Consider the following 26,941-nt stretch of genomic DNA (forward strand, 5'->3'; position numbering starts at 1 on the left):
CCTGGTAAGGACTTTCCATCTCAAGGACAATAAGAACTGTACCTAATTCTACCAGAGCCCTGTGGCCATTGCCAACCCGTAGTACCCAGGAACTGTGATATACTTACTGTTGATTATAGTATTTATTTTACCACTGCTGTGACACATGGAGCTTGTTTAATAAATGATTATTGACTTTTACTTTGGTTGTCGTGGTCACGCCTTCGGGCAATCTTCCTGCGTGTAACTTACATGTCCAGGGGTCTGATTCAACCTCCCAGGTTCCACTACATCCCAGCCCCTACAACTGAGGCTTCCTCCCGTCAGCTCAGGCCCTCAGTTGTGACATGGCACAGCTGTGTAATCATGATGTGAGTGTGTATGCTTAGTGAGTACTGCAGTGTAGCAGTGTGGTGGGGAGAAGGGGGTTGCTACACCAATGAGTCAAGAAATGGAGTAGTTGGATGGGACTCACACAGCAGGTGGTGAAAAGCTTAAAAAGGAGTGGTTGGAAGGGGAAGGAACTGGTAGGTGTAGAAGGGATTAGTGAGGGTAAGGACTCTCAAGGAAGATTGGAGTGGGATCCCACAGGTACCAAAGTGGGTAAAGAGCAGCTTTTAGGAAGGAAATAGGTAAGACAGGCCCTGTGTTTGACCCTTCTTTACCTCATGCAGGGTCGATCTTTGGACTCTCCAGTTCCTCAGGGGGCTGTGGATCCTTTTTGCCCACTACCTGGCAGTTCTGTGGTCATCTCAGGCCATGAACCTCCCAGGTGCCAGGCCTCCAGATAAACATGAAATGGTCATGGAGATGGTCCTGGGCTCTGTGGAGTAGGTGGAAAAAGCAAAGGAAAGTTGTGACCCTTCTGAAGGGGCAATGGTGGACATTGTGAATGGTTAAGGGAAGGTTTTTGTGGGTGAAGAGGGAGTTATGCCATATATACCAGAAGCATTGGGTCCTCAGGAGGCAAACCAGGCCCTCATCCTTTGGAACTTTGGACTGCCTTGGTGTGTCCGAACCAGGACTGGAGAGTGACCTTTTACAAAGAACCTGAGGTGATAAAAACCATCGTGACCACTATCTACGCCCTCCACAGCAGGAGGATACCGCATTGCAGTGAGGAACCCCCCCAAAAAACCCTTGCTTGGGTTGAATCCAATTAAAGGATTACTTCAAGGGACTACACCTCCAGCGGCATTTTGTGGTAACAACCCCTGTGGGACTTCACCTTTGGTTTATTTCCATCCTTGTGTCACCAAATTTACACCAGTCCTCTATATTAGGAACGGACTACACCAGATAGGCAGTAGTTTCATTGAGTAATATTTTATGAATGGCCTGGAATATGTTATTTTTAAATGTTTTTAACCATATGGAATATTAAATTGTTATTAATTTTCACTCAAATCTTCAATACCATTATTATTATTTTTAATCATTCACAAACCATTTCACTAGCGCTGCTATTCCATTTATGTTTATAGCATTGGGTCCTCAGCCTATATGATGTGCCACCATTAATGTGGATTCTGTCTTGTCCGGCCAAGCTTGATTTACGGGCGTTGTAATTTTTATAAGCAGGATAAAGGCTGAGTTTTTTATTTCTGCAGTAGACTAGAATAAGCCCAGACAGTCCCACTTCCATGATACCACCTGAATGTGACGGTCAGTGACCACCGTGCCATCACTTACCTGTATGCTTACACGAAACAGAATGATGGAACACTTACACGGTTTCTTTACATCTTCTGGGGTCCACTCCGAGATTAGACATTATGGCGTAATTACTCAGACGGGAATATAAAACAGAATAAAAAATAAAAGCTTTAATGTAATAATTAGACGCAAACAAAAGCTTTTATTATGAAATACAGGGGAGTATCCGCACCATATAGATGTAACATACAACAAACCACCGCAGATGGAACCCGGGTGACTCTAATGCACATGATAATGTACAGGGTATATATGGACAGGATCTTGTATAAGAAAACACTCGACACTCCTGATCAAGATGAGTGTCTGCAACAAGTTAGGCAAACTAGAAGAAGTGAAAACACGTTCCAATGGCCGCCATATTGTCGTGCAGCAATACAGATTGTGGAAACTGGTATTAGACATTCACATTTACACAAAGCACAAGATACAAAATAAACAGCAGAAAAAAGACCTAAGCATTTGGGATGTATTATTTAGGAAGTAAATAGAGGTACATTAATGAAAAGCGTGAGTAACAGTCATCAGTCTGCTTGTGAAGGTCTCTAGAGTGGAGGCCTCTTGGACTGTGCAAGGCAGTGAGTTCCATGGTCAAAGCTAAACGTTCAACCCATAAATGAATGACAGGAGATTCTTGGTACTGCTGGTAACAGTCCATCTGTAGAAGCAAGCAAGCAGGGCAGTAAGGAGGCAGAAGCTGCTTCTAGTTCCTTGGACCATGTAATGTTGGGCTGGGAAGGTCAGTTAGCCAATTATGAAATAGATTTGTCATCTTAGAGGCAGCCGGTGAAGGGAATAGAGAATGGGTGTTAGGAGGCAGGAACGGGCTGGTTAGGTAACAGCTTGGCTGCTGCATTCTGTACTAGCTGCAAGCTCTGTAATTCTTTTGCTGGGTGACCCAGGTAGATGGCATTGCAGTAGTCTATGAACTTCTGAGGGAATCAAGTGCTTGATTCTGGCTATGGTCCACAGATGGAAGAATGAGGATTAGTATGTGGCAGATACCTGATGTCTGTGTCAGCCACATACCAGGACAACACAAAGATTCAGCACATGTTTAGTATTTTGCAATTCTGAACACCAAAGCATAAATCCAGATGGTTGGTAAAGCTGTAGTCTTGTCCTTTGTTCGGGAGCTTCTATTATGTTTCACAAAGACTGAGTCACAGCCAACTGGTATCATCCACCCCTGGCGCTCAGCTAGACAACCATTTAGGATTGGTATTAGGTTCTCAGTACATGGAGCAAAAAGCAGGTCATCTGCATAGCAGTGGTAGACCAGGCCAAGACGTCTGATTATATCACCCAGTGGTAGCATTTATATTGCATAAAGCATAGGAGATAGGATTCACCCTTGAGGAACATTGGACGGCAGTGATAATTATACTCCAGAAGATGTAAATGGTTCCGTACTTGGGTAATGTCTAATATGTTCAACAAGAGCAGATTTATTTCTCTCACAGCATGAAAATGGCTTCTCATCTGTGAACTCGCTGATGTTTAACAAGAACTGATGTCGATGAAAAACATTTCCCACACTCAGAACAGGAAAATGGCTTCTCACCTGTGTGACTTCTCTGATGTATAACAAGATCTGGTTTCGATGAATAACATTTCCCACACTCAGAACAGGAATACGGCTTCTCACCTGTGTGACTTCTCTGATGTATAACAAGAGCTGGTTTCCGTGCAAAACATTTCCTACACTCAGAACAGGAATATGGCTTCTCCCCTGTGTGACTTCTCTGATGACTAACAAGATGTGATTTCAATGAAAAACATTTCCCACACTCAGAACAGGAATATGGCTTCTCACCTGTGTGACTTCTCTGATGTGTAACAAGAGCTGATGTCTGTGCAAAACATTTCCCACACTCAGAACAGGAATACGGCTTCTCACCTGTGTGACTTCTCTGATGTGTAACAAGATCTGATTTATATGCGAAACATTTCCCACACTCAGAACATGAAAATGGCTTCTCACCTGTGTGACTTCTCTGATGTGTAACAAGAGCTGATTTCTGTGCAAAACATTTCCCACACTCAGAACAGGAATACGGCTTCTCACCTGTGTGACTTCTCTGATGTGTAACAAGATATGATTTATATGTAAAACATTTCCCACACTCAGAACATGGAAATGGCCTCTCACCTGCCTTAGCTGGCTGATGAGTAATACGGTTTGTGTTCTGTGTAAAACATGGTGCATCTATAGAACAAGGAAACACTGAATCTACTCTCAGAGCTGTAACAGATGCACCAATATCAGAGTGATCAGGAGAACATTTCCCAGGATCAGAGGGATCAGCTGATAGAGCTGGATGTATAATTGGGGTAATGGGGTTATCTCCTGGAGAATCCTGTCTACTGTCATTATCTTTTATGTCACAATCCGGGGATAACATTAGATGTCCTTCTGAGATATTCCTGCTTGTGTGTCCATCTCCTGGAAATAAAATACATTAATATATAAAATGAGTAGACAAGACTCAGGGTGTTACAGGATACAATATATAATTCTATAACTGACATTTTTACCTGTAATCATTGCTTTTATGTTTATTAAAAAACAAAAAAAGCTAGGATGCTTAGACTGGAGCTTGATCAACACTGAATGCTCATGTGGGATTACTAGAGGGGACGTGGACGCTCCTGTGGGATCACTAGAGGTGACGTGGACGCTCACGTGGAATTACTAGAGGTTACACGGACGCTCACGTGGGATTACTAGAGGTGACACGGACGCTCACGTGGGATTACTAGAGGAGACAGGGACGCTCACGTGGGATTACTAGAGGTGACAGGGACGCTCACGTGGGATTACTAGAGGAGACAGGGACGCTCACGTGGGATTACTAGAGGTGACAGGGACGCTCACGTGGGATTACTAGAGGTGACAAGGACGCTCACGTGGGATTACTAGAGGTGACACGGACGCTCCCGTGGGATCACTAGAGGTGACACGGACGCTCCCGTGGGATCACTAGAGGTGACGCGGACGCTCCCGTGGAATTACTAGAGGTGACACGGGCGCTCCCGTGGAATTACTAGAGGTGACACGGGCGCTCCCGTGGAATTACTAGAGGTGACACGGGCGCTCCCGTGGAATTACTAGAGGTGACACGGGCGCTCCCGTGGAATTACTAGAGGTGACGTGGATGCTGACGTGGGATTACTAGAGGAGACATGGACGCTCACGTAGGATTACTAGAGGTGACACGGACGCTCACGTGGGATCACTAGAGGTGACACGGACGCTCACGTGGGATCACTAGAGGTGACACGGACGCTCATGTGGGATCACTAGAGGTGACATGGACGCTCATGTGGGATCACTAGAGGTGACATGGACGCTCATGTGGGGTTACTAGAGTTGACATGGACGCTAACGTGGGATTACTAGAGGTGACATGGGCATTCATGTGGGATTACTAGAGGTGACATGGCCACTCATGTGGGATTAGTAGAGGTGACATGGACGCTCATGTGGGATTACTAGGGGTGACATGGACGCTCATGTGGGATTAGTAGAGGTGACATGGACGCTCATGTGGGATTAGTAGAGGTGACACGGACGCACATGTGGGATTACTAGAGGTGACACGGACACTCATGTGGGATTACAAAAGGTGACATGGACGCTCACGTGGGATTACTGGAGGTGACATGGACGCTCATGTGGGATTACTATAGGTGACATGGACACTCATGTGGGATTACTAGAGGTGACATGGGCACTCATGTGGGATTACTAGAGGTGACATGGGCTTTGCAATAATAAAACAGCAAAGAAGAGAAAGTGCTGTCCTGTTTGCGCACTAATAAATAATATATAACCTTTATTAAGTACAGTAAAGTATGTAAGATAAATCAGTGATATATAAAACACAAAGGTAAATGTATAAAGGTGCATAAAGTAATCAAAAGACAATTGTATTTGTTGTTAAACATCGGCATGTATATTATATTGGGCGATAATTGATTCAGTGCTGGTAATCCTGTTCAGTAAGAATATATTAATATATTACACCCATACGAGGATGGGATAAATTACACATTTAATAATATTGTGGCAGAGTTTCCTCCAGCGGTAATCTCAATGTAACATCATACTGTATGTATAAACATTTTATGGGGGGGGATTCAGTTCATCGCAAAAACTCCCTAACCAATTAGCCGCAAAAAGTTATTGGTGCAGCCGCCCAAGAAGAGCCCACCTTCCTTGTGGAGTGGGCTTTCACTGATTTTGGATGCGGCAATCCAGTCGCAGAATAAGCCTGCTGAATTATGTTACAGATCCAGCGAGCAATAGTTTGCTTTGAAGCAGGAGCACCCAGCTTGTTGGATGCATACAGGATAAACAGCGAGTCAATCTTTCTGACTCCAGCCGTTCTGGTTACATAAATCTTCAAAGCCCGGACTATGTCAAGTAACTTGGAATCCTCCAAGTCACGAGTAGCCGCAGGCACCACAATAGGTTGGTTCAAATGAAAAGATGACACCACCTTTGGCTGAAATTGCGGACGAGTCCGCAATTCTGCCCTGTCCATATGGAAAACCAGATAGGGGCTTTTACATGACAAAGCCGCCAATTCTGACACACGCCTAGCCGAAGCTAAGGCCAACAGCATGACCACTTTCCACATGAGATACCTTAGCTCCACGGTTTTAAGTGGCTCAAACCAGTGGGATTTCAGGAAACCCAACACCACGTTAAGATCCCAAGGTGCCACCGGTGGCACAAAAGGAGGCTGAATATGCAGCACTCCCTTAACAAACGTCTGAACCTCAGGCAGTGAAGCCAGTTCTTTTTGAAAGATAATGGATAGGGCCAAAATCTGGACCTTTATGGACCCAAATTTTTGGCCCATAGACACTCCTGACTGTAGGAAGTGCAGGAACCGGCCGAGCTGGAATTCCTCTGTAGGGGCCTTCCTGGCCTCACACCAAGTAACATATTTTCGCCATATACGGTGATAATGCATTGCTGTCACGTCCTTCCTAGCCTTTATCAGCGTAGGAATAACTTCTCCAGAATGCCTTTTTCCGCTAGGATCCGGTGTTCAACCGCCATGCCGTCAAACGCAGCTGCGGTAAGTCTTGGAACAGACAGGGCCCCTGTTGCAACAGGTCCTGTCTGAGAGGCAGAGGCCATGGGTCCTCTGTGAGCATTTCTTGCAGTTCCGGATACCAAGTCCTTCTTGGTCAATCCGGAACAATGAGTATTGTTCTCACTCCTCTTTCTTACAATTCTCAGCACCTTTGGTATGAGAGGAAGAGGAGGAAACGCATAGACCGACTGGAACACCCATGGTGTTACTAGTGCGTCCACAGCTATCGCCTGAGGGTCCCTTGACCTGGCGCAATACCCTTTTAGCTTTTTGTTGAGGCGGGACGCCATCATGTCCACCTGTGGCAGTTCCCATCGATTTACAATCTGCGTGAAGACTTCTTGATGAAGTCCCCACTCTCCCGGGTGGAGGTCGTGTCTGCTGAGGAAGTCTGCTTCCCAGTTGTCCACTCCCGGAATGAACACTGCTGACAGTGCTTGCACGTGATTCTCCGCCTAACGAAGAATCCTGGTGGCTTCCGCCATTGCACCCTGCTTCTTGTGCTGCCCTGGCGGTTAACATGGGCCACTGCGGTGATGTTGTCTGACTGAATCAGCACTGGTTGGTTTCAAAGCAGAGGCTCCGCTTGACTCAGGGCGTTGTATATGGCCCTTAGTTCCAGGATATTGATGTGCAGACAAGACTCCCGACTTGACCACAGCCCTTGGAAGTTTCTTCCCTGAGTGACTGCCCACCATCCTCGGAGGCTTGCATCCGTGGTCACCAGGCCCCAGTCCTGTATGCCGAACCTGCGGCCTTCGAGGAGGTGAGCACTTTGCAGCCACCACAGAAGAGACACCCTGGCCCTGGGGGACAGGGTGATCAGCCGATGCATCTGAAGATGCGATCCAGACCACTTTTCCAACAGATCCCACTGAAAGATCCTCGCATGGAACCTGCCGAAGGGAATGGCTTCGTATGACGCCACCATCTTTCCCAGGACTCGCGTGCAGTTATGCACCGATACCTGTTTCGGTTTTAGGAGGTCTCTGACCAGAGTCACGAGCTCCTGAGCCTTCTCCGCCGGGAGAAACACCTTCTTCTGGTCTGTGTCCAGAATCATGCCCATGAAGGGCAGACGCGTCGTAGGGATCAGCTGCGACTTTGGAATATTCAGGATCCACCCGTGTTGTTGCAACACTTCCTGAGAGTGTGCTAGGCCGATCAGCAACTGCTCCCTGGACCTCGCCTTTATGAGGAGATTGTCCAAGTATGGGATAATTGTAACTCCTTGCTTTCGAAGGAGTACCATCATCTCCGCCATTACCTTGGTAAATATTCTCGGTGCTGTGGACAGGCCAAACGACAACATCTGGAATTGGTAATGACAGTCCTGTACCACAAACTGAGGTACTCCTGATGAGGTGGATAAATGGGGACATGCAAGTAAGCATCCTTGATGTCCAGCGACACCATAAAATCCCCCTCTTCCAGGCTTGCAATGACCGCTCTGTGCGATTCCATTTTGAACTTGAATTTCTTCAGATAAATGGTCAGGGATTTTAAATTCAAAATGGGTCTGACCGGACCGTCCGGTTTCGACACCACAAACATTGTGGAATAGTAGCCCCATCCCTTTTGAAGAAGGGGAACCTTCACCACCACCTGCTGGAGATATAACTTGTGAATTGCCGCCAACACTACCTCCCTTTCCATGGGAGAAGCCGGCAGGGACGATTTTAGGTAACGGTGAGGGGGCGTCACTTCGAATTCCAGCTTGTATCCCTGAGACACAATTTGTATAGCCCAAGGATCCACCCGTGAGCGAACCCACTGGTGGCTGAAATTTAGGAGACGTGCCCCCACCGCTCCTGACAGCGTCACGCGGTGGATTTAGTGGAGGCTTTTTTTGAATGAAAGAACTGCATTTGGTAATACGGTGCTTTGGCTGTGAGGGAACATATGGCAAAAAATTCGACTTCCCAGCCGTTGCTGTGGAAACCAGGTCCGAGAGACCGTTCCCAAACAATTCCTCACCCCTGTAAGGTAAAACCTCCATGTGTTTTTTAGAGTCGGCATCACCAGTCCACTGCCGAGTCCACAGGACCCTTCTGGCAGAAATCGACATTGCGTTTACTCTAGAGCCCAGTAGGCAAATTTCCCTCTGGGCATCCCTCATATATAAGACAGTGTCTTTGATATGTCCCAGGGTCAGTAAAATAGTCTCCCTGTCCAGGGTATCTATCCCCTCAGACAGAGTATCTGTCCATGCTGCTACAGCACTACACATCCAGGCCGAAGCAGTTGCTGGCCTCAGTAGAGTACCAGAATGTGTATAAACAGACTTCAGGATACCTTCCTGCTTTCTATCCGCAGGATCCTTTAGGGCGGCCTGTGACGGCAGGGCCACCTTCTTAGATAAGCGTGTCAACGCCTTATCTACCCTAGGGGAGGATTCCCAGCGTAACCTGTCGGTTGGCGGGAAAGGGTACGCCATAAGCAATCTTTTGGAAATTACTACTTTCCTATCAGGGGAATACCACGCTTTTTCACATAATTCATTTAATTCATGTGAAGGGGGAAAAGTCACTTCTTGCTTTTTCTCCCCATACATATAAACCCTCTTGTCAGGGACAGGGTTTTCCTCTGATATGTGCAACACATCCTTCATTGCTATAATCATGTAGCGGATGGCTTTAGTCAATTTAGGCTGCAACTTAGCATCATCGTCATCGACACTGGAGTCAGAATCCGTGTCGATATCTGTGTCAACAATCTGGGATAGTGGGCGTTTTTGAGACCCTGACGGTCTCTGCGCTGTAGGATCAGGCATGGGCTGAGACCCTGACTGTCCCAAGGCTTCAGCTTTATACAACCTCTTATGCAAGGAGCTTACGTTATCATTTAACACCTTCCACATATCCATCCAATCAGGTGTCGGCGGCGACCCCACATATCATCACTTGTTCAGCCTCCACGTATCCTTCCTCGTCAAACATGTCGACACAAACGTACCGACACACTGCACACAACCAGGGAATGCTCACTTTAGGACAGGACCCCCACAAAGGCCTTTTGGGGACACAGAGAGTATGCCAGCACACACCCCAGCGCTATATAACCCCAGGGATTACACAGTAATTTAGTGTTTACCCAGTAGCTGCTGTTTATGACAATTTGCGCCTAAATTTATGTGCCCCCACCTCTCTTTTTACGCTTTTTCTACCTGGATACTGCAGGGGAGAGCCTGGGGAGCTTCCTCTCAGCGGAGCTGTGGAGAGAAAATGGCGCTGGTGAGTGCTGAGGAAGAAGGCCCCGCCCCCTCAGCAACGGGCTTCTGTCCCGGGTCTGTGTAAATAAAATGGCGGGGGCTCGTACATATATACAGTGCCCGGCTGTATATATGTGTCTTTTTGCCAAGAGGTATCCTAATTGCTGCCCAGGGCCCCCCCCCCCCCCTGCGCCCTGCACCCTACAGTGACCAGAGTGTGTGGGTAGTGTGGGCGCTACCTCATGTGAAGACAGGAGTCTTCTGCCACCGATTTCGATGTCTTCTTGCGTCTGCCGGCTTCTGACTTTGCGAGGGGGACGGCGGCGCGGCTCCGGGAACGTACGACCAACGTACCTGTGTTCGATCCCTCTGGAGCTAATGGTGTCCAGTAGCCTAAGAAGCGCAACCTAGCTTCAGTGAGTAGGTTTGCTTCTCTTCCCTCAGTCCCTCGTAGCAGAGAGTCTGTTGTCAGCAGAAGCTCTCTGAAAATAAAAAACCTAACTAAAATACTTTCTTATTAGCAAGCTCAGGAGAGTTCACTAAAATGCACCCATCTCTGGCCGGGCACAGATTCTAAATGAGGTCTGGAGGAGGGGCATAGAGGGAGGAGCCAGTGCACACCAGTAGTACTAATTCTTTCTTAGAGTGCCCAGTCTCCTGCGGAGCCCATCTCTTCCCCATGGTCTTTACGGAGTCCCCAGCATCCACTAGGACGTTAGAGAAAATTTGATTTACCTGCGGTAGCTGTGGAAACCAGGTCCGTCAGCCCATCCCCAAACAATACGTCTCCCTTATAGGGTAGGACTTCCATATGTTTTTTGGAATCCGCATCACCCGTCCATTGGCGAGTCCATAAGAATCGTCTCGCCGAGATAGACATGGCATTGGCCCTAGAAGCCAGCAATCCAATATCCCTTTGAGCAGCTCTCATAAATAAGACTGCACCTTTAATATGGGCTAGAATTAACAATACAGTATCTCTATCCATGGTATCAAATTCAGCCGTCAGATCATCTGTCCATGCTGAAATTGCGCTACATACCCATGCCGACGCAATAGTCGGTCTTAGCACAGCTCCAGTATGCGAATAAATAGACTTTAAAGTAGTCTCCTGCCTGCGATCCGCAGGATCCTTGAGGGCCGCTGTGTCTGGAGACGGTAGCGCCACTTTCTTGGACAGGCGCGTTAAGGCCTTGTCCACAGTGGGAGGTGATTCCCAACGTACCCTGTCCTGTTTAGGGAAGGGGTATGCCATATAAATAATTTTTGGGATCTGCGGTCTCTTCTCCGGAACTCCCAAGCTTTTCCAAAGAACTTATTTAGTTAATGAGATGTGGGAAAATAAATAATCTGTTTCTTACCCTTAAACATATGTACCCTTGTGTCGGGGACCGAGGGTTCATCCTCAATATGCAACACATCCCTTATTGCCACAATCATACACTGAATGCTTTTTGTCACCTTAGGTTGCAATTTCACTTCATCATAGTCGACACTGGAATCAAAGTCCGTGTCGGTAGTAATGTCCACAATTTGTGCTAAGGGACGTTTTTGAGACCCCGACGGGCCCTGTGAGTCGGTCCAATCCGAGGATTGACCTCTTGATGCCTCCCTGGATTCAGCCTTATCAAGCCTCTTATGTAAAGATGCCACACTTGCATTCAACATATGCCACATGTCCATCCATTCCTGAGTCGGCACTACCGACGGGGACACACCACTCATTTGCTCCACCTCCTCCTTGGAGAATCATTCCGCCTCAGACATGTCAACAAAAAACCCAGCACTCTCCTAAGCAGCTTCATTCACCTTAGGAGAGTGCTGGGTTTTTTGTTTGGTATATTTGAGTTTGGTGGTCACAGCCCACCGCACCCCAACCCCTGGGAATGGCGAGTGCAGTGGTTCCTCGTGTTTGTTTGTATATATATATATATATATATATATATATATATATATATGTATGTATGTATGTATATATATATATATATATATATATATATATATATATTATATATATATATATATACATACACATACATACACATACATACATACATACATACAATTCCCACTCACTGCGTTACCAATGTGCCCCCCTCCTCTTTTTCCAGCCTGTGAAAGTGTTCAGCAGGGAAAGAGACCGGGGAGCCAGCGTCCTCATGCAGCTTCTGTGGAGAAAATGGCGCTGGTTAGTGGTGAGGATCAAGCTCCGCCCACCCGACGGCGGGCTTCGGTCCCAGTGCAATTGTAATAAAATGGCGGGGGATCTGTGATTTACTGCCTCCGCAGCCTAATCATACTCTTTGTGCATCAAACTTTGAGTATTATTGCTGCCCAGGGCGCCCCCCCGCCCCCCCTCCCCCCATCAGTGCTGCCTCTGTGTGTTGTGTCTGGGAGCAATGGCGCGCAGCGGTACCTCAAGAAGATCTGAAGTCTTCTGCCACCTGAGATGTCTTCTATCTTCTCAGGGGGTGTGGTATTGAAAGTCGACAGTAACTAGGTCGACAATGTCTAGGTCGACCACTATTGGTCGACAGTAACTAAGTCGACAGGGTCAAAAGGTCGACAGGGTCAAAAGGTCGACATGTTCTAGGTCGACAGGTCAAAAGGTCGACATGAATTTTTAATGTTATTTTGGTGTCATTTTCTTCGTAGAGTGACCGGGAACCCCAATTAGTGCACCGCGTCCCCTCGCATGGCTCGCTTCGCTCGCCATGCTTCGGGCATGGTGCCTTCGCTCCGCTACCGCTTCGCTCGGCACAGATTACCGTTCCAATCGTAGTCCACGTGGATCGTTAAGTATGAAAAGGTTCAAAAAAAGAAAAAAATTGTGAAAAACGCATGTCGACCTTTTGACCTGTCGACCTAGAACATGTCGACCTTTTGACCCTGTCGACCTTTTGACCCTGTCGACCTAGTTACTGTCGACCAATAGTGGTCGACCTAGACATTGTCGACCTAGTTACTGTCGACTTTCAGTCCGGATCCCCTTCTCATACTCGCCCGGCTTCCATCTTCCAGCATCTGTGAGGAGGACGGCTGCGCGGCTTCGGGACGAACCCCAGGGCAAGACCTGTGTTCCGACTCCATCTGGACCTAATGGTGTCCAGTAGCCTAAGAAGCAGAGCCTATCAGTTAAGTAGGTCTGCTTCTCTCCCCTCAGTCCCACGATGCAGGGAGCCTGTTGCCAGCAGTGCTCCCTGAAAATAAAAAACCTAACAAAATTCTTTTTCTACAGAAAACTCAGGAGAGCTCTCTGCAGTGCACCCATTCTCCTCTGGGCACAGAATCTAACTGGAGGAGGGGCATAGAGGGAGGAGCCAGTGCACACCCTTAGGAAAAGTTCTTTTTAGGTGCCCTATCTCCTGCGGAGCCCGTCTATAACCCATGGTCCTTACGGAGTCCCCAGCATCTTCTAGGATGTAAGAGAAAAAGGCTTTGTAGATGTTTACTACTGTATTGTCTTACTGACCTATAGTTTCCTACTGTATTGTCTTACTGACCTATAGTTTCTTACTGTATTGTTTTACTGACCTAGTTTCCCACTGTATTGTCTTACTGACCTACAGTTTCCTTTTGTATTGTCTTACTAACCTATAGTTTCCTACTGTATTGTCTTCCTGACCTATAGTTTCCTTTTGTATTGTCTTACTAACCTATAGTTTCCTACTGTATTGTCTTCCTGACCTACAGTTTCCTACTGTATTGTCTTACTGACCTATAGTTTCTTACTGTATTGTTTTACTGACCTATAGTTGCTTCTGTATTGTCTTACTGACCTATAGTTTCCTACTGTATTGTCTTACTAACCTATAGTTTCCTACTGTATTGTCTTCCTGACCTATAGTTTCCTACTGTATTGTCTTACTGACCTATAGTTTCCTACTGTATTGTCTTACTGACCTATAGTTTCTTACTGTATTGTTTTACTGACCTAGTTTCCCACTGTATTGTCTTACTGACCTACAGTTTCCTTTTGTATTGTCTTACTAACCTATAGTTTCCTACTGTATTGTCTTCCTGACCTATAGTTTCCTACTGTATTGTCTTACTGACCTACAGTTTCCTACTGTATTGTCTTACTGACCTATAGTTTCCTTCTGTATTGTCTTACTGACCTATAGTTGCTTCTGTATTGTCTTACTGACCTATAGTTTCCTACTGTATTGTCTTACTGACCTATAGTTTCCTTCTGTATTGTCTTACTGACCTATAGTTGCTTCTGTATTGTCTTACTGACCTATAGTTTCCTACTGTATTGTCTTACTGACCTATAGCTTCCTTCTGTATTGTCTTACTGACCTATAGTTTCCTTCTGCATTGTTTTACTGACCTATAGTTTCCTTCTCTATTCTTACTGACCTATAGTTTCTTCTGTATTGTCTTACTCATCTCGTTGCCTTCTACATTGTCTTACTGACCTATAGTTTCCTGTCTTACTGACCTATAGTTTCCTACTGTATTGTCTTACTGACCTAAAGTTTCTTCTGTATTGTCTTACTGACCTATAGTTTCCTACTGTATTGTCTTACTGACCTATTGTTTCTTCTGTATTGTCTTACTGACCTATAGTTTCTTACTGTATTGTCTTAGGGCCCTACACACTAAAAGATTATCTGTCCAATCTGGCAATGTCTGGGAGCAAATGGCAATTTACTATTTGCTCTCAAAGATTGGAAAACAGACAAAAATGGACTTTCAGACAAATTGGTTACATTTGTTTCATTAAACCAATTTATCTGAACTGTGTTTGTCCATTTTCTTGATTTTGGGAGCAAATGGTTGATTGTCATTTGCTCCCAGACATCGCCAGATTTTCTTTCCAATCAGCCAGATTGGACAGATAATCTTTAAGTGTGTAGGGCCCTTTACTGACCTATAGTTTCTGACTGTATTGTCTTACTGACCTATAGTTTCTGACTGTATTGTCTTACTGACCTATAGTTTCCTACTGTATTGTCTTACTGACCTATAGTTTTTTACTGTATGGTCTTACTGACGTATCATGGCTTACTGTAGTCTTACTGGTCTATAGTTTCCTTATTTATTGTCTTGCTGACCTATAGTTTCTTCTGTAATGTCTTACTGACCTATAGTTTCTTCTGTATTGTCTTACTGACCTATAGTTTCCTTCTGTATTGTCTTACAGACCTATAGTTTCCTATATACATAGTTTTCCTGTCTATGTATGGTAGGTATGGAAGGGAGACCTACCATACATAGACAGTATATATAAGCCTCAGCCTCTCCCTTCTGAAAATGATAATGAATAAGGTGTATGTGTGGATACCATGCACATGTAACTGATTCTATTTACAGGAAACAATAGGGAGAGCCCACGGCTGTCTGGCAGTGTTCTAGATGGTTAAGTATTACACATATGAATATATTTCTTCTAAATAAAATATTTTTCACCCTGATTGATATAATACTGATAGTAAGACAATTCAGTCAATAGTAATCTTTCTTTTAAGTAAGTAAGATCCATATATATGAATTTTTAGTGAATAGTTATTAAAGGTTATATTTTAATTGCAATTAAGTTAACAAGAGTGCTCCCAAAAAGGAAGTTTACTTCTTTCTTTCCGGACCGCTCTTCTATGCAGAAGGGAAATATCTGCTGTTTATTGAGAGATGCTCCCTGTAAGGAATTTACCACTTGCAGCTGAAATTGCAAAAGACCCCACCCCTTGCATCAGGTAAATTAATGTCTCCTATGATTATGACTTCTCCCTTTAAAGCCATTTTAGTGATGTCCAACAATAGATTCCTGTCCAAATCCTGCCCCAGGCCACGTGGTCTAGAGATCACCCCAATATGAATAATGTCCTTTTTCCCGGTTTCTGTGGTGACCAAAGGGGCCTCAGATTTGTCTTCAATATTTTGTATTAATTGAAGTAGCATTTATGCTTTTTTCCCACATACATTGCTACGCTTCCTCCTACACTGACCATTCTATCCTTCCTAAATAAATTGTATCCTGGTATAGCTATGTCCCAGTCATGATTCTCATTGCACTATGACTCTGTAATTGCCACAATATCCAGGTTATCCCTGGTCATTATCACAATTAGCTCTGGAATTTTGTCTCCTAATCTCCTAGCATTTGCACACATAGCTTTAAGAATTATGTCTGTGCATCTGTTATTAGTAGCCATGTCCAGACAGTACAAAATAAATGACAAGTTTAAAGTTGAAATTACCTGTTTGGTGATGTTGTTCAGTATTTGGTATTTGTTTTTTTAACTAATCAGGAATCACAAACTGTCCTTTACACCACGACTACACCTCACTAAATGAAAAGATATAGTAAACATGACCACAAATGGCCAAATAGGTCTACTATATACAAGGAGTTATTTAATACCTGCATCATCTAACAAAATGAAGGTTATTTAATAAATGGTTGCTAAACTGAGAAATTTAGATCCCATACAAATTACACACTACTACTTATATATGATCCCTAAAAACTTCTGCTTGTTACTTTTAATAACATTATAGTGTTGTGTGTAATAACTCTATTCATCTGATGTTTGTCATGGATAACCTTGTGTTATAAACACCCAACTGAGAACTGGGATGATGGCAGAGGATGGTGTAGAATAAGAGATTGCTGTAGTGACTGAGCAATGAGAATATGTTACTTCTGTAATAAGTGTTTATTACTCACCTGTGCTGATATCTGTAGGGATCTCCTCCTCCTTACACTGCTGATCACCCCTCACATACGTTTCTTCTTCTCCCTCTGTATCTTCTGTCATCATATCAGTCGCATACGTCTCTTCTTCTCCCTCTGTATCTTCTGCCTTTATATCAGTCACATACGTCTCTTCTTCTTCCTCTGTATCTTTTGCCTTTATATCAGTCACATACTTCTCTTCTTCTCCCTCTATATCTTCTTCCTTTATATCAGTCACATACGTGTCTTCTTCTTCCTCTATATCTTCTGCCTTCATATCAGTCACATACGTCTCTTCTTCTCCCTCTATATCTTCTGCCTTCATATCAGTCGCATATGTCTCCTCTTCTCCCTCTATATCTCCTGCCTTTATATCAGTCACATACATCTCTTCTTCTCCCTCTATATCTTCTTCCTTTATATCAGTCACATACGTGTCTTCTTCTTCCTCTATATCTTTTGCCTTTATATCAGTCACATATGTCTCTTCTTCTTCCTCTATATCTTCTGCCTTTATATCAGTCACATATGTCTCTTCTTCTCTCCTTATATCTTCTGCCTTTATACAAGAAAGACGTTCTACCTAAATAACCCAAAAAAAGATGATTTTGGTACTTACCGATAAATCCATTTCTCTGAATCCTCTAGGGGACACTGGAGTCTTATACAGTAGGTGTGTGAAGCTTGCAACCGGAGGTGTGGCACAATCTAAAATTAGCATTGTCTGCACAGCCGGCTCCTCCCCCTTCACATCCCTCCTCCCTCAGTTTGGAAAACGTGACTGAGAGAATAGGACATGATACTATAGCACTTGGCGAGGAACCGAACCGTACAACAAAGCAACAGCATCCAAGAAACTCTTAACAGAAAAACCAACGCTGTTTGCACGAACTGTTTGAACAAGAACTTTGAACACAGCAGGTTGACAGCACTGAGGCGGGCATCCAGTGTCCCCTAGAGGATTCAGAGAAATGGATTTATCGGTAAGTACCAAAATCATCTTTTATCTTTCATCCACTAGGGGACACTGGAGTCTTATACAGTAGGGGACGTCCCAAAGTTATCCCCAAGGGAGGGAGTGCTGTCGATGGCCTGCAAAACTAAACGTCCGAACTTAGAATTTCCGGACACCAAGGTATCAAACCTGTAAAAGTTTGCGAATGTGTGGGCTAAGACCACGTTCTCGCTCTGCAAAATTGAGTAGTGGAAGCACCTCGAATAGCCGCCCATGAGGCACCCACTGATCTGGTATTATGAGCACCAGTCTGAACCGGAAACTGCTTACCACAGGAAATATTAGCTTGCCGATTGGCAAAGCTATTCCATCTAAACAAAGACTGCCTAGATGCTGGCCAACCATTCTTTGGACCAAACAAAATGGTCCGACCTTCTAAAGGACGACGTAACTTGTAGTATATTCGTAAGCTCGGACAACATCCAAAGACACGTCCCCTTCTGCGAATCCCTGAAAGGATGGGACCACAATCGGTTGGTTTACCTGAAACCCCGAAACAACCTTAGGAAGGAAATCCGCTCATGTACGGAGTTTGGCCTTATCCTTCTGGAAAATTAACAAAGGACTCTAACCTGATAGGGCTCCTTACACCGAAACCCTTCCAGCCGAAGCCAAGGCAAGTAATAACGTGACCTTCCAAGAGAGATATTGCAGGTCTGTTCTTTCCAACGGCTCAAAAGATGGTGATCTCAAAAATTCCAACTACAAATCTAAGTCCCACTGCGCAGTGGGAGGACGGAAAGGAGGTTGTATCCTCAGAACCCCCTGTAAAAAGGTTTGAACCTCTTGTAAGGACGCTAACCGCTGTTGAAATAGGATGGAGAGAGCCGAAACTTGAACCTTCAAGGAACCTAGTCTTAGTCCTTCATCTAGACCAGCTGGAGTGAAAAGTAGAAGTCTGGGTAAGTGGACGTTCGTCTAATTCTACCCATGTTCCTAACACCAGTCCATGTACTTCTTCTAATGTCTGCAGTCGTACATGGGTGTCACCGGCTTTTGAGCAGCGATCATCTTTAGGAATAGCCATTCTTGGTATACCTCTCACTCTTAAGATCCGGGTCTCAACAGCCACGCCATTAAACGTAGCCTGTTCAGGTCTGAGTGGAGGAACGGCCCCTGATATAGCCGGTCCTCCCTTCGAGGTAACTGCCAAGAGTCCTCCGCTAGTATCCCCCGTAAGTCCGAGTACCAACCTCTACGGGGCCAACTTGGTGCTATGAGAATTGCCCATACTCGCTCTCGTATTACCCCTTTTTGGAGAATTCGGGGTATGAGTGTGAAAGGCGGAAAAATGTAAACCCTTCTGTAACACCAAGGAAGTGTCAGCGTGTCCACTTCCTCTGCTGCTGGATCTCTTCTTCTGGACACATACCTGGGCAGCTAATGATTTTGTCGAGATGCCATCAGGTCCACCTGAGGTAGACGCCATCTACTCACCATCATGTCGAAGATCTGTGTAAGCACCGCTCGCCTGGATGCAGTCCTGGCGACTGTGATAATCTGCTTTCCGGTTCACTGTTGACCATTGACTATATCTTCGGCTAAGAGAAGCGAATTGTAAACTGCTTCTCAGTTCGAGAATGGTTATTGGTAACCCTCTCTCCAGTAAAGTCCATTTGCCCTGAAAGTGGTGGGACTCTAGGACAGCTTCCCCAACCTCTGAGACTGACATTTGTTATGAGAATCCTATAATCCAAATTATTATAAATTCCAAATTCTTGCCTGCTGCAAGGGTCTCTATAACCGCTTCTATAAGGGAATCTAAACTCCTGATCTAAGGCAGACTTCAGTATCTTGCCTCTTTATCTATAATAAGACCTTCTTCCTCCTTCGTGTAAGATGAGGATGGTTCTCTTAATCGACTTGTTCGCATTTCTTTATGCTTGCGCAGGAGGGATTAATTTAAATCAGAAATTCCTCCATAGTCTTTGAGAATCCCTCAGTCCTTTCCGACTGCTGTTTGCGGGATTCTGACATTTCCTTTGAAATACCTGTTAGGGCTTGCTCCCATGACCTTGGCGGAGCCTTCCTCCCGTGCTGGACGCCCTTAACTAGACAGGCAACGCATACCCAGGAGCCGCTCACCCTTGCTCATCTTACTACATTTTGTGGAAACATAATAAGTCTTAGTGTTGGTGGTAAGTGCTTTTGACATTTGAAGCCGTACCCCATAGAGCGCTCCTCAGTGCTTCCCCCCTTTATAATAGGAACAGAAAGACGGTAATGGGTGATGGGAGTAAAGGTACACTGGATCCCCCTAGCTGGATCTTTCTAAACACTACACACAAAACAAAAAATAACAATTTATAATAATAATATCACCAGCCTCGTTGCAACCCTCACACACCCAACTGTATTTCAGTTCTGAGGTCGGGGTTGTGATCCAGTCGTTCCCATCATTTCATCGGGATCTTTTGTTTAGAAGTCCCTTGAAAATCTAAAGCATAAAAATGCCTGTCAGAATCCATTGAAAATCCATTGCAGCAGAGTCCTAAATACAAATGTCCAGTAGAGGGAGCAGTTGCTCTATTATAATAACCCGTCCCTCTGCTCTGACCGGCCAGGAAGCCTGTCTATTCTAATGGTAATAACGCCTGAGAGAGTCCTAAATACAAATGTCCAGTAGAGGGAGCAGTTGCTCTATTATAATAACCCGTCCCTCTGCTCTGACCGCCCAGGGAGCCCGTCTATTCTAAAGGTAATAACGCCTGAGAGAGTCCTAAATACAAATGTCCAGTAGAGGGAGCAGTTGCTCTATTATAATAACCCGTCCCTCTGCTCTGACCGGCCAGGAAGCCCGTCTATTCTAAAGGTAATAACGCCTGAGAGAGTCCTTTTGGCGCCTCTATTAATTTAAAAATGGCCGCCATTTATTTAATAAATATTTATTACTAAGGCTCTCTGGGTCCTTCCTAGGGTCACTCTACCTCCTTAACGGCTGCCCCAGGCCGGACTTACTAGCAAGAGGATCAGTTTCTATTAATTTCCCCCTTTGTCGTCACACTCAGCCCTCCGCTGGCGGCGGGAAGGGACGAGAGATCATCTAACCGGGCGGTGGACGCACTTCCCAAGCGCCCGTAGTGTGTGTGATGCTGCTACTGACAGGCGCGCTGTGTCTCCCTCCGCTGGCGGTGGGAGAGAGCTAGAGACCATTTCAGCGTGCGGCGGGAGGTCAGTGCGCATCTCCGCTGTATGTGAGGATGCCGCCGCTGACAGCCGCGATGCGTCTCCCTCCGATGTAGAGGGGGGGGGGGGGGAGCTGACATGCAGCGGGAGTAGAAGCCGGCCAGGGAGTGTTTGAGCCCGCGCTGTGTGTATAAAAGAAGTCGGGGCGGCGGGGGAGCTGCGCTGCTAGTCTGCCAGGACATAAGTTACAGGAAGCCTGGAGGCAGCAGCGTGCACACTGGCCAGATAATAATCATTTTTTAAACCTTAAGTTGTGGGAATTGGAAGGAGTCTGCTAATAGCCTCTGCCTTTCTATCTAAGGCCCATATTACCCACCAGTACTCACTGCCCATGGAAATGCTGACTCTGTGCTCCGGATTTTCCATAGAGAGATGCAGATCCCTTTATATGGGATCATTGTCTCTCTAATTCAAAGGCTTTTGTCCCCCTTTTCATTAGGTTGACGCAGCCTGAGTTTTCTGTAATGTTACCTCCTAGGCACAATTTTTCAAACTGAGGGAGGGGGGATGTGAAGGGGGAGGAGCCGGCTGTGCAGACAATGCTAATTTTACATTGTGCCACACCTCCGGTTGCAAGCTTTAGACCCCTACTGTATAAGACTCCAGTGTCCCCTAGTGGATGAAAGAGAAATACAATGGCATTTGCATACAGTCAGATTAGACTGAGGTGAATCAGTATAATGTCAGTGTATAAGACACACAGCTCCTCTACAGATCATATAGTGACAGTCACTTTGGTATATTGGGGAGACCCTAAATCCCACCTACCTGATCCTCCTGTGGGGTCCTGTGATACTCCTCTGTACAATCCTGGGAATACAGAGGACGGGGACATCTCTCTGGGGTATCTCTGTTACTGGGCCCATCTGTAGGAGACACACAGTGACTGAGTACAGTGTATATATGTGATTATCAGGTGATGTGTGTATATAGGGGCCCCCATACCTGCTCTCCCCTGTACAATAGATGACAGTCTCCTCTTACCCAGTGATGTGAGGGGCCGGTGATTCTCCATCATCACGTCCTTGTACAGACCCCTGTGTTCCTCTATATACTCCCCCTCCTGCATGGAGACATAGACAGTGACATCCTGACACCTTATAGGAACCTGACACACACAGTGATACAGTCATCACCCAGGCACGTCCCCCGGTGTTACTGTATAATGTCCCATTCCCAGCAGTCACCTCTCCAGTCATCACCCAGACACGTCCCCTGGTGTTACTGTATAATGTCCCATTCCCAGCAGTCACCTCTCCAGTCATTACCCAGACACATTCCCTGGTGTTACTGTATAATGTCCCATTCCCAGCAGTCACCTCTCCAGTCATCACCCAGACACATCCCCCGGTGTTACTGTATAATGTCCCATTCCCAGCAGTCACCTCTCCAGTCATCACCCAGACACGTCCCCTGGTGTTACTGTATAATGTCCCATTCCCAGCAGTCACCTCTCCAGTCATCACCCAGACACATCCCCTGGTGTTACTGTATAATGTCCCATTCCCAGCAGTCACCTCTCCAGTCATTACCCAGACACATTCCCTGGTGTTACTGTATAATGTCCCATTCCCAGCAGTCACCTCTCCAGTCATCACCCAGACACATCCCCTGGTGTTATTGTATAATGCCCCATTCCCAGCAGTCACCTCTCCAGTCATCACCCAGACACATCCCCCGGTGTTACTGTATAATGTCCCATTCCCAGCAGTCACCTCTCCAGTCATCACCCAGACACGTCCCCTTGTGTTACTGTATAAAGTCCCATTCCAAGCAGTCACCTCTCCAGTCATCACCCAGACACATCCCCTGGTGTTACTGTATAATACCCCATTCCCACCAGTCACCTCTCCAATCACCACCCAGACACATCCCCTGGTGTTACTGTATAATGTCCCATTCCCAGCAGTCATCTCTCCAGTCATCACCCAGACACATCACCTGGTGTTACTGTATAATGCCCCATTCCCAGAAGTCACCTCTCCAGTCATCATCCATACACGTCCCCTGGTGTTACTGTATAATGCCCCATTCCCAGCAGTCACCTCTCCAGTCATCACCCAGACACATCCCCTGGTGTTACTGTATAATGTCCCATTCCCAGCAGGCACCTCTCCAGTCATCACCCAGACACATACCAGGGTGTTACTGTATAATGCCCCATTCCCAGCAGTCACCTCTCCAGTCATCACCCAGACACGTCCCCTGGTGTTACTGTATAATGCCCCTTTCCCAGCAGTCACCTCTCCAGTCATCACCCAGACACGTCCCCCGTTGTTACTGTATAATGCCCCATTCCCAGCAGTCACCTCTCCAGTCAGCAGCTGAATGATCTTGTTGGTGAGTTCCAGGATCTTCTTGTCATTGTGTCTCTCATGTGTCAGTGAGTGAGGTGGAGGCACCGTGATTGGGCTCTGGGTTCTTCTCAGTCCTCCTGATACATGGGGATGGCTGCTGGGTGTCTCACACCCATTGGATGTCTTCTTCACGATTGTGTAATCCTGTGTAAAGGTGGAGACATCAAATATCAATATATACACTCCCAGATCCCCTCACCTCCCCAGTCATGTCCCTGTATTATTACTATAGATATAAGTGACGTCACTATGAAGCTCCAAGATCCCTTAACCTCCTCAGTCGTGTCCCTGTATTATTACTATAGATATAAGTGATGTCACTGTGAGGCTCCAAGACCCCCTCACCTCCCCAGTCACATCACTGTATTATTACTATATATGTAAGTGATGTCACTGTGATGATCCCAGATCAATTCACCTCCCCAGTCATGTCACTGAATTATTACTAAAGATATAAGTGATGTCACTGTGACACTCCCAGATTCACTCACTTCCCCAGTCATGTCCCTGTTTTATTACTATAGACAAAAGTAACATCACTGTGACGCTCCCAAACCCCTCACCTCCGCAGTTATGTCCCTGTATTAATACTATAGATATATGTGACGTCAAAGTGATGCTCCCAGATCCCTTCACCTCCCCAGTCATGTCCTTGTATTATTACTATAGATATAAGTGATGTCACTGTGACACTCCCAGATCACCTCCCCTGTCATGTCCATGTGTTATTACTATAGATATGTGACATCACTGCGTCGCTACCAGATCCCCTTCCCTCCCCAGTCATGTCTCTGTATTTACTATAGATATGTGATGCCACTGTGACGATCCCAGATCCCCTTACCTCCCCAGTCATGCCCCTGTGTTATTGCTATAGATATGTGACATCACTGCGCCACTCCCAGATCCCCCCACCTCCGTTGTCAAGTCCCTGTATTTACTATAGATATAAGTTACTTATCAGTAACGCTTCAAAATCCTCTCACCTCCCCAGTCATGTCCCTGTATTATTACTATAGATGAGTGACGTCACTATGAAGCTCCAAGATTCCATCGCCTCCCAAGTCAAGTCCCTGTATTATTACTATAGGTATACGTGATGTCACTGTGATGCTCCCAGATCCCCTCACCTCCCCAGTGACATCCCTGTATTACTATAGACATGTGACCTCACTGTGATGCTCTGATTCCCTCACCTCCCCAGTCATATCCCTGTATTATGACTATAGATATTAGAGATGTCACAGTGACGCACTCAGATCCCCTCACCTCCCCAGTCATGTCCCTGTATTACTATAGATATAAGGTCACATTGATGCTTCCAGATCCTATCACCTCCCCAGTCATGTCCCTGTATAATTACTATAGATATAAGTGATGTCACGGTGACACTCCTAGATCCCCTCACCTCCCCAGTCATGTCCCTGTATTATTACTATAGATATAAGGTCACAGTGATGCTCCCAGATCTCCTCACCTCCCCAGTCATGTCCCTGTATTATTACTATAGATATAAGGCCACAGTGATGCTCCCAGATCCCCTCACCTTCCCAGTCATGTCCCTGTATTATCACTATAGATATAAGGTCACTGTGGCGCTCCCATATCCCTTCACCTCCCCAGTCATGTCCTTGTATTATTACTATAGATATAAGTAGTCACAGTGATCCTCCCAGATCCCCTCACCTCCCCAGTCATATCCCTGTATTATTACTATAGATATAAGGTCAATGTGATGCTCCCAGATCCACTCACCTCCCCAGTCAGCAGGTAGATGATCTCCAGGGTGATATTTATTATCCTCTCAGTCCTGTGACTCCTGTCCTTGTCCATCCTCGGTGAATCAGAGAGAATACAGAACGTGTGATGTGTAATAAAGTGTCCGTTCCCCACAGCTGGAGTTCCTTGGAATAAATATAATACATAAAACATATTGCACATGTAACATAGTAAATATGGAATAGAGTGGTCATTAAGTCTCCTATTTCCCCACAGCCATAGAGTCCTGGTCAGTGTCTGCGAGGTTCCTGTGACCCAGCCCCATAAGGCTGTACTGCATAGTGGGCCTGATCTAGAGTGTAGCGCTATTGTGGGTGGAGTCACAATGAGCTGATGTTCGGTACACCGCTCATGTGCACGACCCATACGGAGCATGTGCTCTATGTGTCCTGAGTTGTCAGACGAGTATGGCTGCAGCCATGAAGTGGTGTAAGGGTGAGAATTGGTTGTGAAGGGACAGGGTCTCCTGAGGGAAATTTCATGGCCTCATTCATGGAGCTGCAGCGTACAGTCTCCGTAACCTCAGAATTCACAGATCCAGCCGATGGTGTAGCAGAGGTGGCAGGAGACAGGCAAGGGGGTGGCAGAAGACCGGCAGGGGAAAAGTGGCAGGAGACAGGCTGCAGGAGACAGGCAAGGGAAAGGTTGCAGGCGACAGGCAGGGAAAAAGTTGCAGGTGACAGGCAGGGGAAAGGTTGCAGGAGACAGGCAGGTGGGCTGCAGGGTGGAGGTGGCAGGAGACAGGCAGGGAAAAGGCGGCAAGAGACAGGCAGGGCAAAGGCGGCAAGAGACAGGCAGGGCAAAGGCGGCAGGAGACAGCCAGGGGGAAGGTGGCAGACATTATTTGTTCTCAGGAGATTGCATAATTTCTTAATCATTTGTAATAAAAGTTACGTTTTATTTTTTGAGAATATCTCATTATTTCTTCACAAGAGTGCGCCCACAATGAAGTCTACTTTCTTTCTCTTGTCACTGTGGCACTCCCAGGTCCCCCTCACCTCCCCAATGATGTCCCTCTATTATTACTATAGATATTAATGATGTCACTGTGACATTCCCAGATCCCCTTACCTTCCCAGTCATGTCCCTTTATTACTATAGATATAAGTGATGCCACAGTGATGCTCCCAGATTCCCTCACCTGCCCAGTCATATCCCTGTATTATTACTATATATATATATATAAGTGATGTTAAAGTGACACTCCCAGACCCCCTCACCTCCCCAGTCATGTCCCAGTATTACTACAGATATAAGTGATGTCAAAGTGACGCTCCCAGATCCCCTCACCTCCGCAGTCATGTCCCTGTCTTATTTCTATATATATAAGTGACGTCAGAGTGACTATCCCAGACCTCATAACCTCCGCAGTCATGTCCCTGTCTTATTTCTATATATATATGTGACATCAGAGTGACTATCCCAGACCTTCTCACCTCCCTGTATTATTACTATAGATAAGTGATGTCACAGTGACACTTCCAGGAGTGTGATATACATTTGCTTCATACTGCTCTAATTATCATCAGTTACACATGCCAGGGATATTATGGTCCTTGCTTTAATATATCCTAGAATTTGAGCAATATTTTCAATCCCCACAATTACATATAATAAAATTAATAATAATAATAATAATAATAATAACGACACTAAAGGCTGCACCCCAGTATAAAAATAATAACATGTCTTTATTAACAGGACACCACAGGTTGCTCCTCCTGTATAATAATAATAATAATAATAATAATAATAATAACGACACTAAAGGCTGCACCCCAGTATAAAAATAATAACATGTCTTTATTAACAGGACACCACAGGTTGCTCCTCCTGTATAATAATAATAATAATAATAATAATAATAGTAGTAAAAGGACACCACAGGCTACTCCCCCTGTATTA

At 45.6% G+C, this 26,941-nt stretch overlaps 1 protein-coding gene and 1 long non-coding RNA gene across 2 annotated transcripts; both read right to left on the minus strand.

Annotated features, from left to right (window-relative positions):
• Positions 1–1,838: 1,838 nt before the first annotated feature.
• On the minus strand, positions 1,839–21,763 carry LOC134984631 (oocyte zinc finger protein XlCOF7.1-like). The gene is made up of 3 exons (XM_063950175.1): positions 21,665–21,763; positions 16,691–17,278; positions 1,839–4,141 (listed from the first exon to the last, which is right to left on the minus strand). Exons 2-3 carry the CDS (start codon positions 17,085–17,087, stop codon positions 3,174–3,176), a joined length of 1,365 nt encoding a protein of 454 aa, XP_063806245.1. The 5' UTR covers positions 17,088–17,278; positions 21,665–21,763; the 3' UTR covers positions 1,839–3,173.
• Positions 21,764–21,851: 88 nt separating this feature from the next.
• On the minus strand, positions 21,852–25,585 carry LOC134984602 (uncharacterized). The gene is made up of 3 exons (XR_010191762.1): positions 25,013–25,585; positions 23,210–23,401; positions 21,852–21,963 (listed from the first exon to the last, which is right to left on the minus strand). It is a non-coding gene; the product is annotated as an uncharacterized LOC134984602 (long non-coding RNA).
• Positions 25,586–26,941: the final 1,356 nt, after the last annotated feature.

The sequence above is a fragment of the Pseudophryne corroboree genome (assembly GCF_028390025.1).
Source record: "Pseudophryne corroboree isolate aPseCor3 chromosome 3 unlocalized genomic scaffold, aPseCor3.hap2 SUPER_3_unloc_7, whole genome shotgun sequence".
NCBI classification, from domain to species: Eukaryota; Metazoa; Chordata; class Amphibia; order Anura; family Myobatrachidae; genus Pseudophryne; species Pseudophryne corroboree.

Bases quoted from the DNA above. Each gene is read 5' to 3' on its own strand.
- LOC134984631 (XM_063950175.1), bottom strand. From the start codon at position 17,087: ATGTATGTGACTGATATAAAGGCAGGAGATATAGAGGGAGAAGAGGAG. The intron at 4,142-16,690 runs GTGAGTAATAAA...TTTTATTTCCAG, and splicing joins CCCTACAGATATCAGCACAG to GAGATGGACACACAAGCAGG.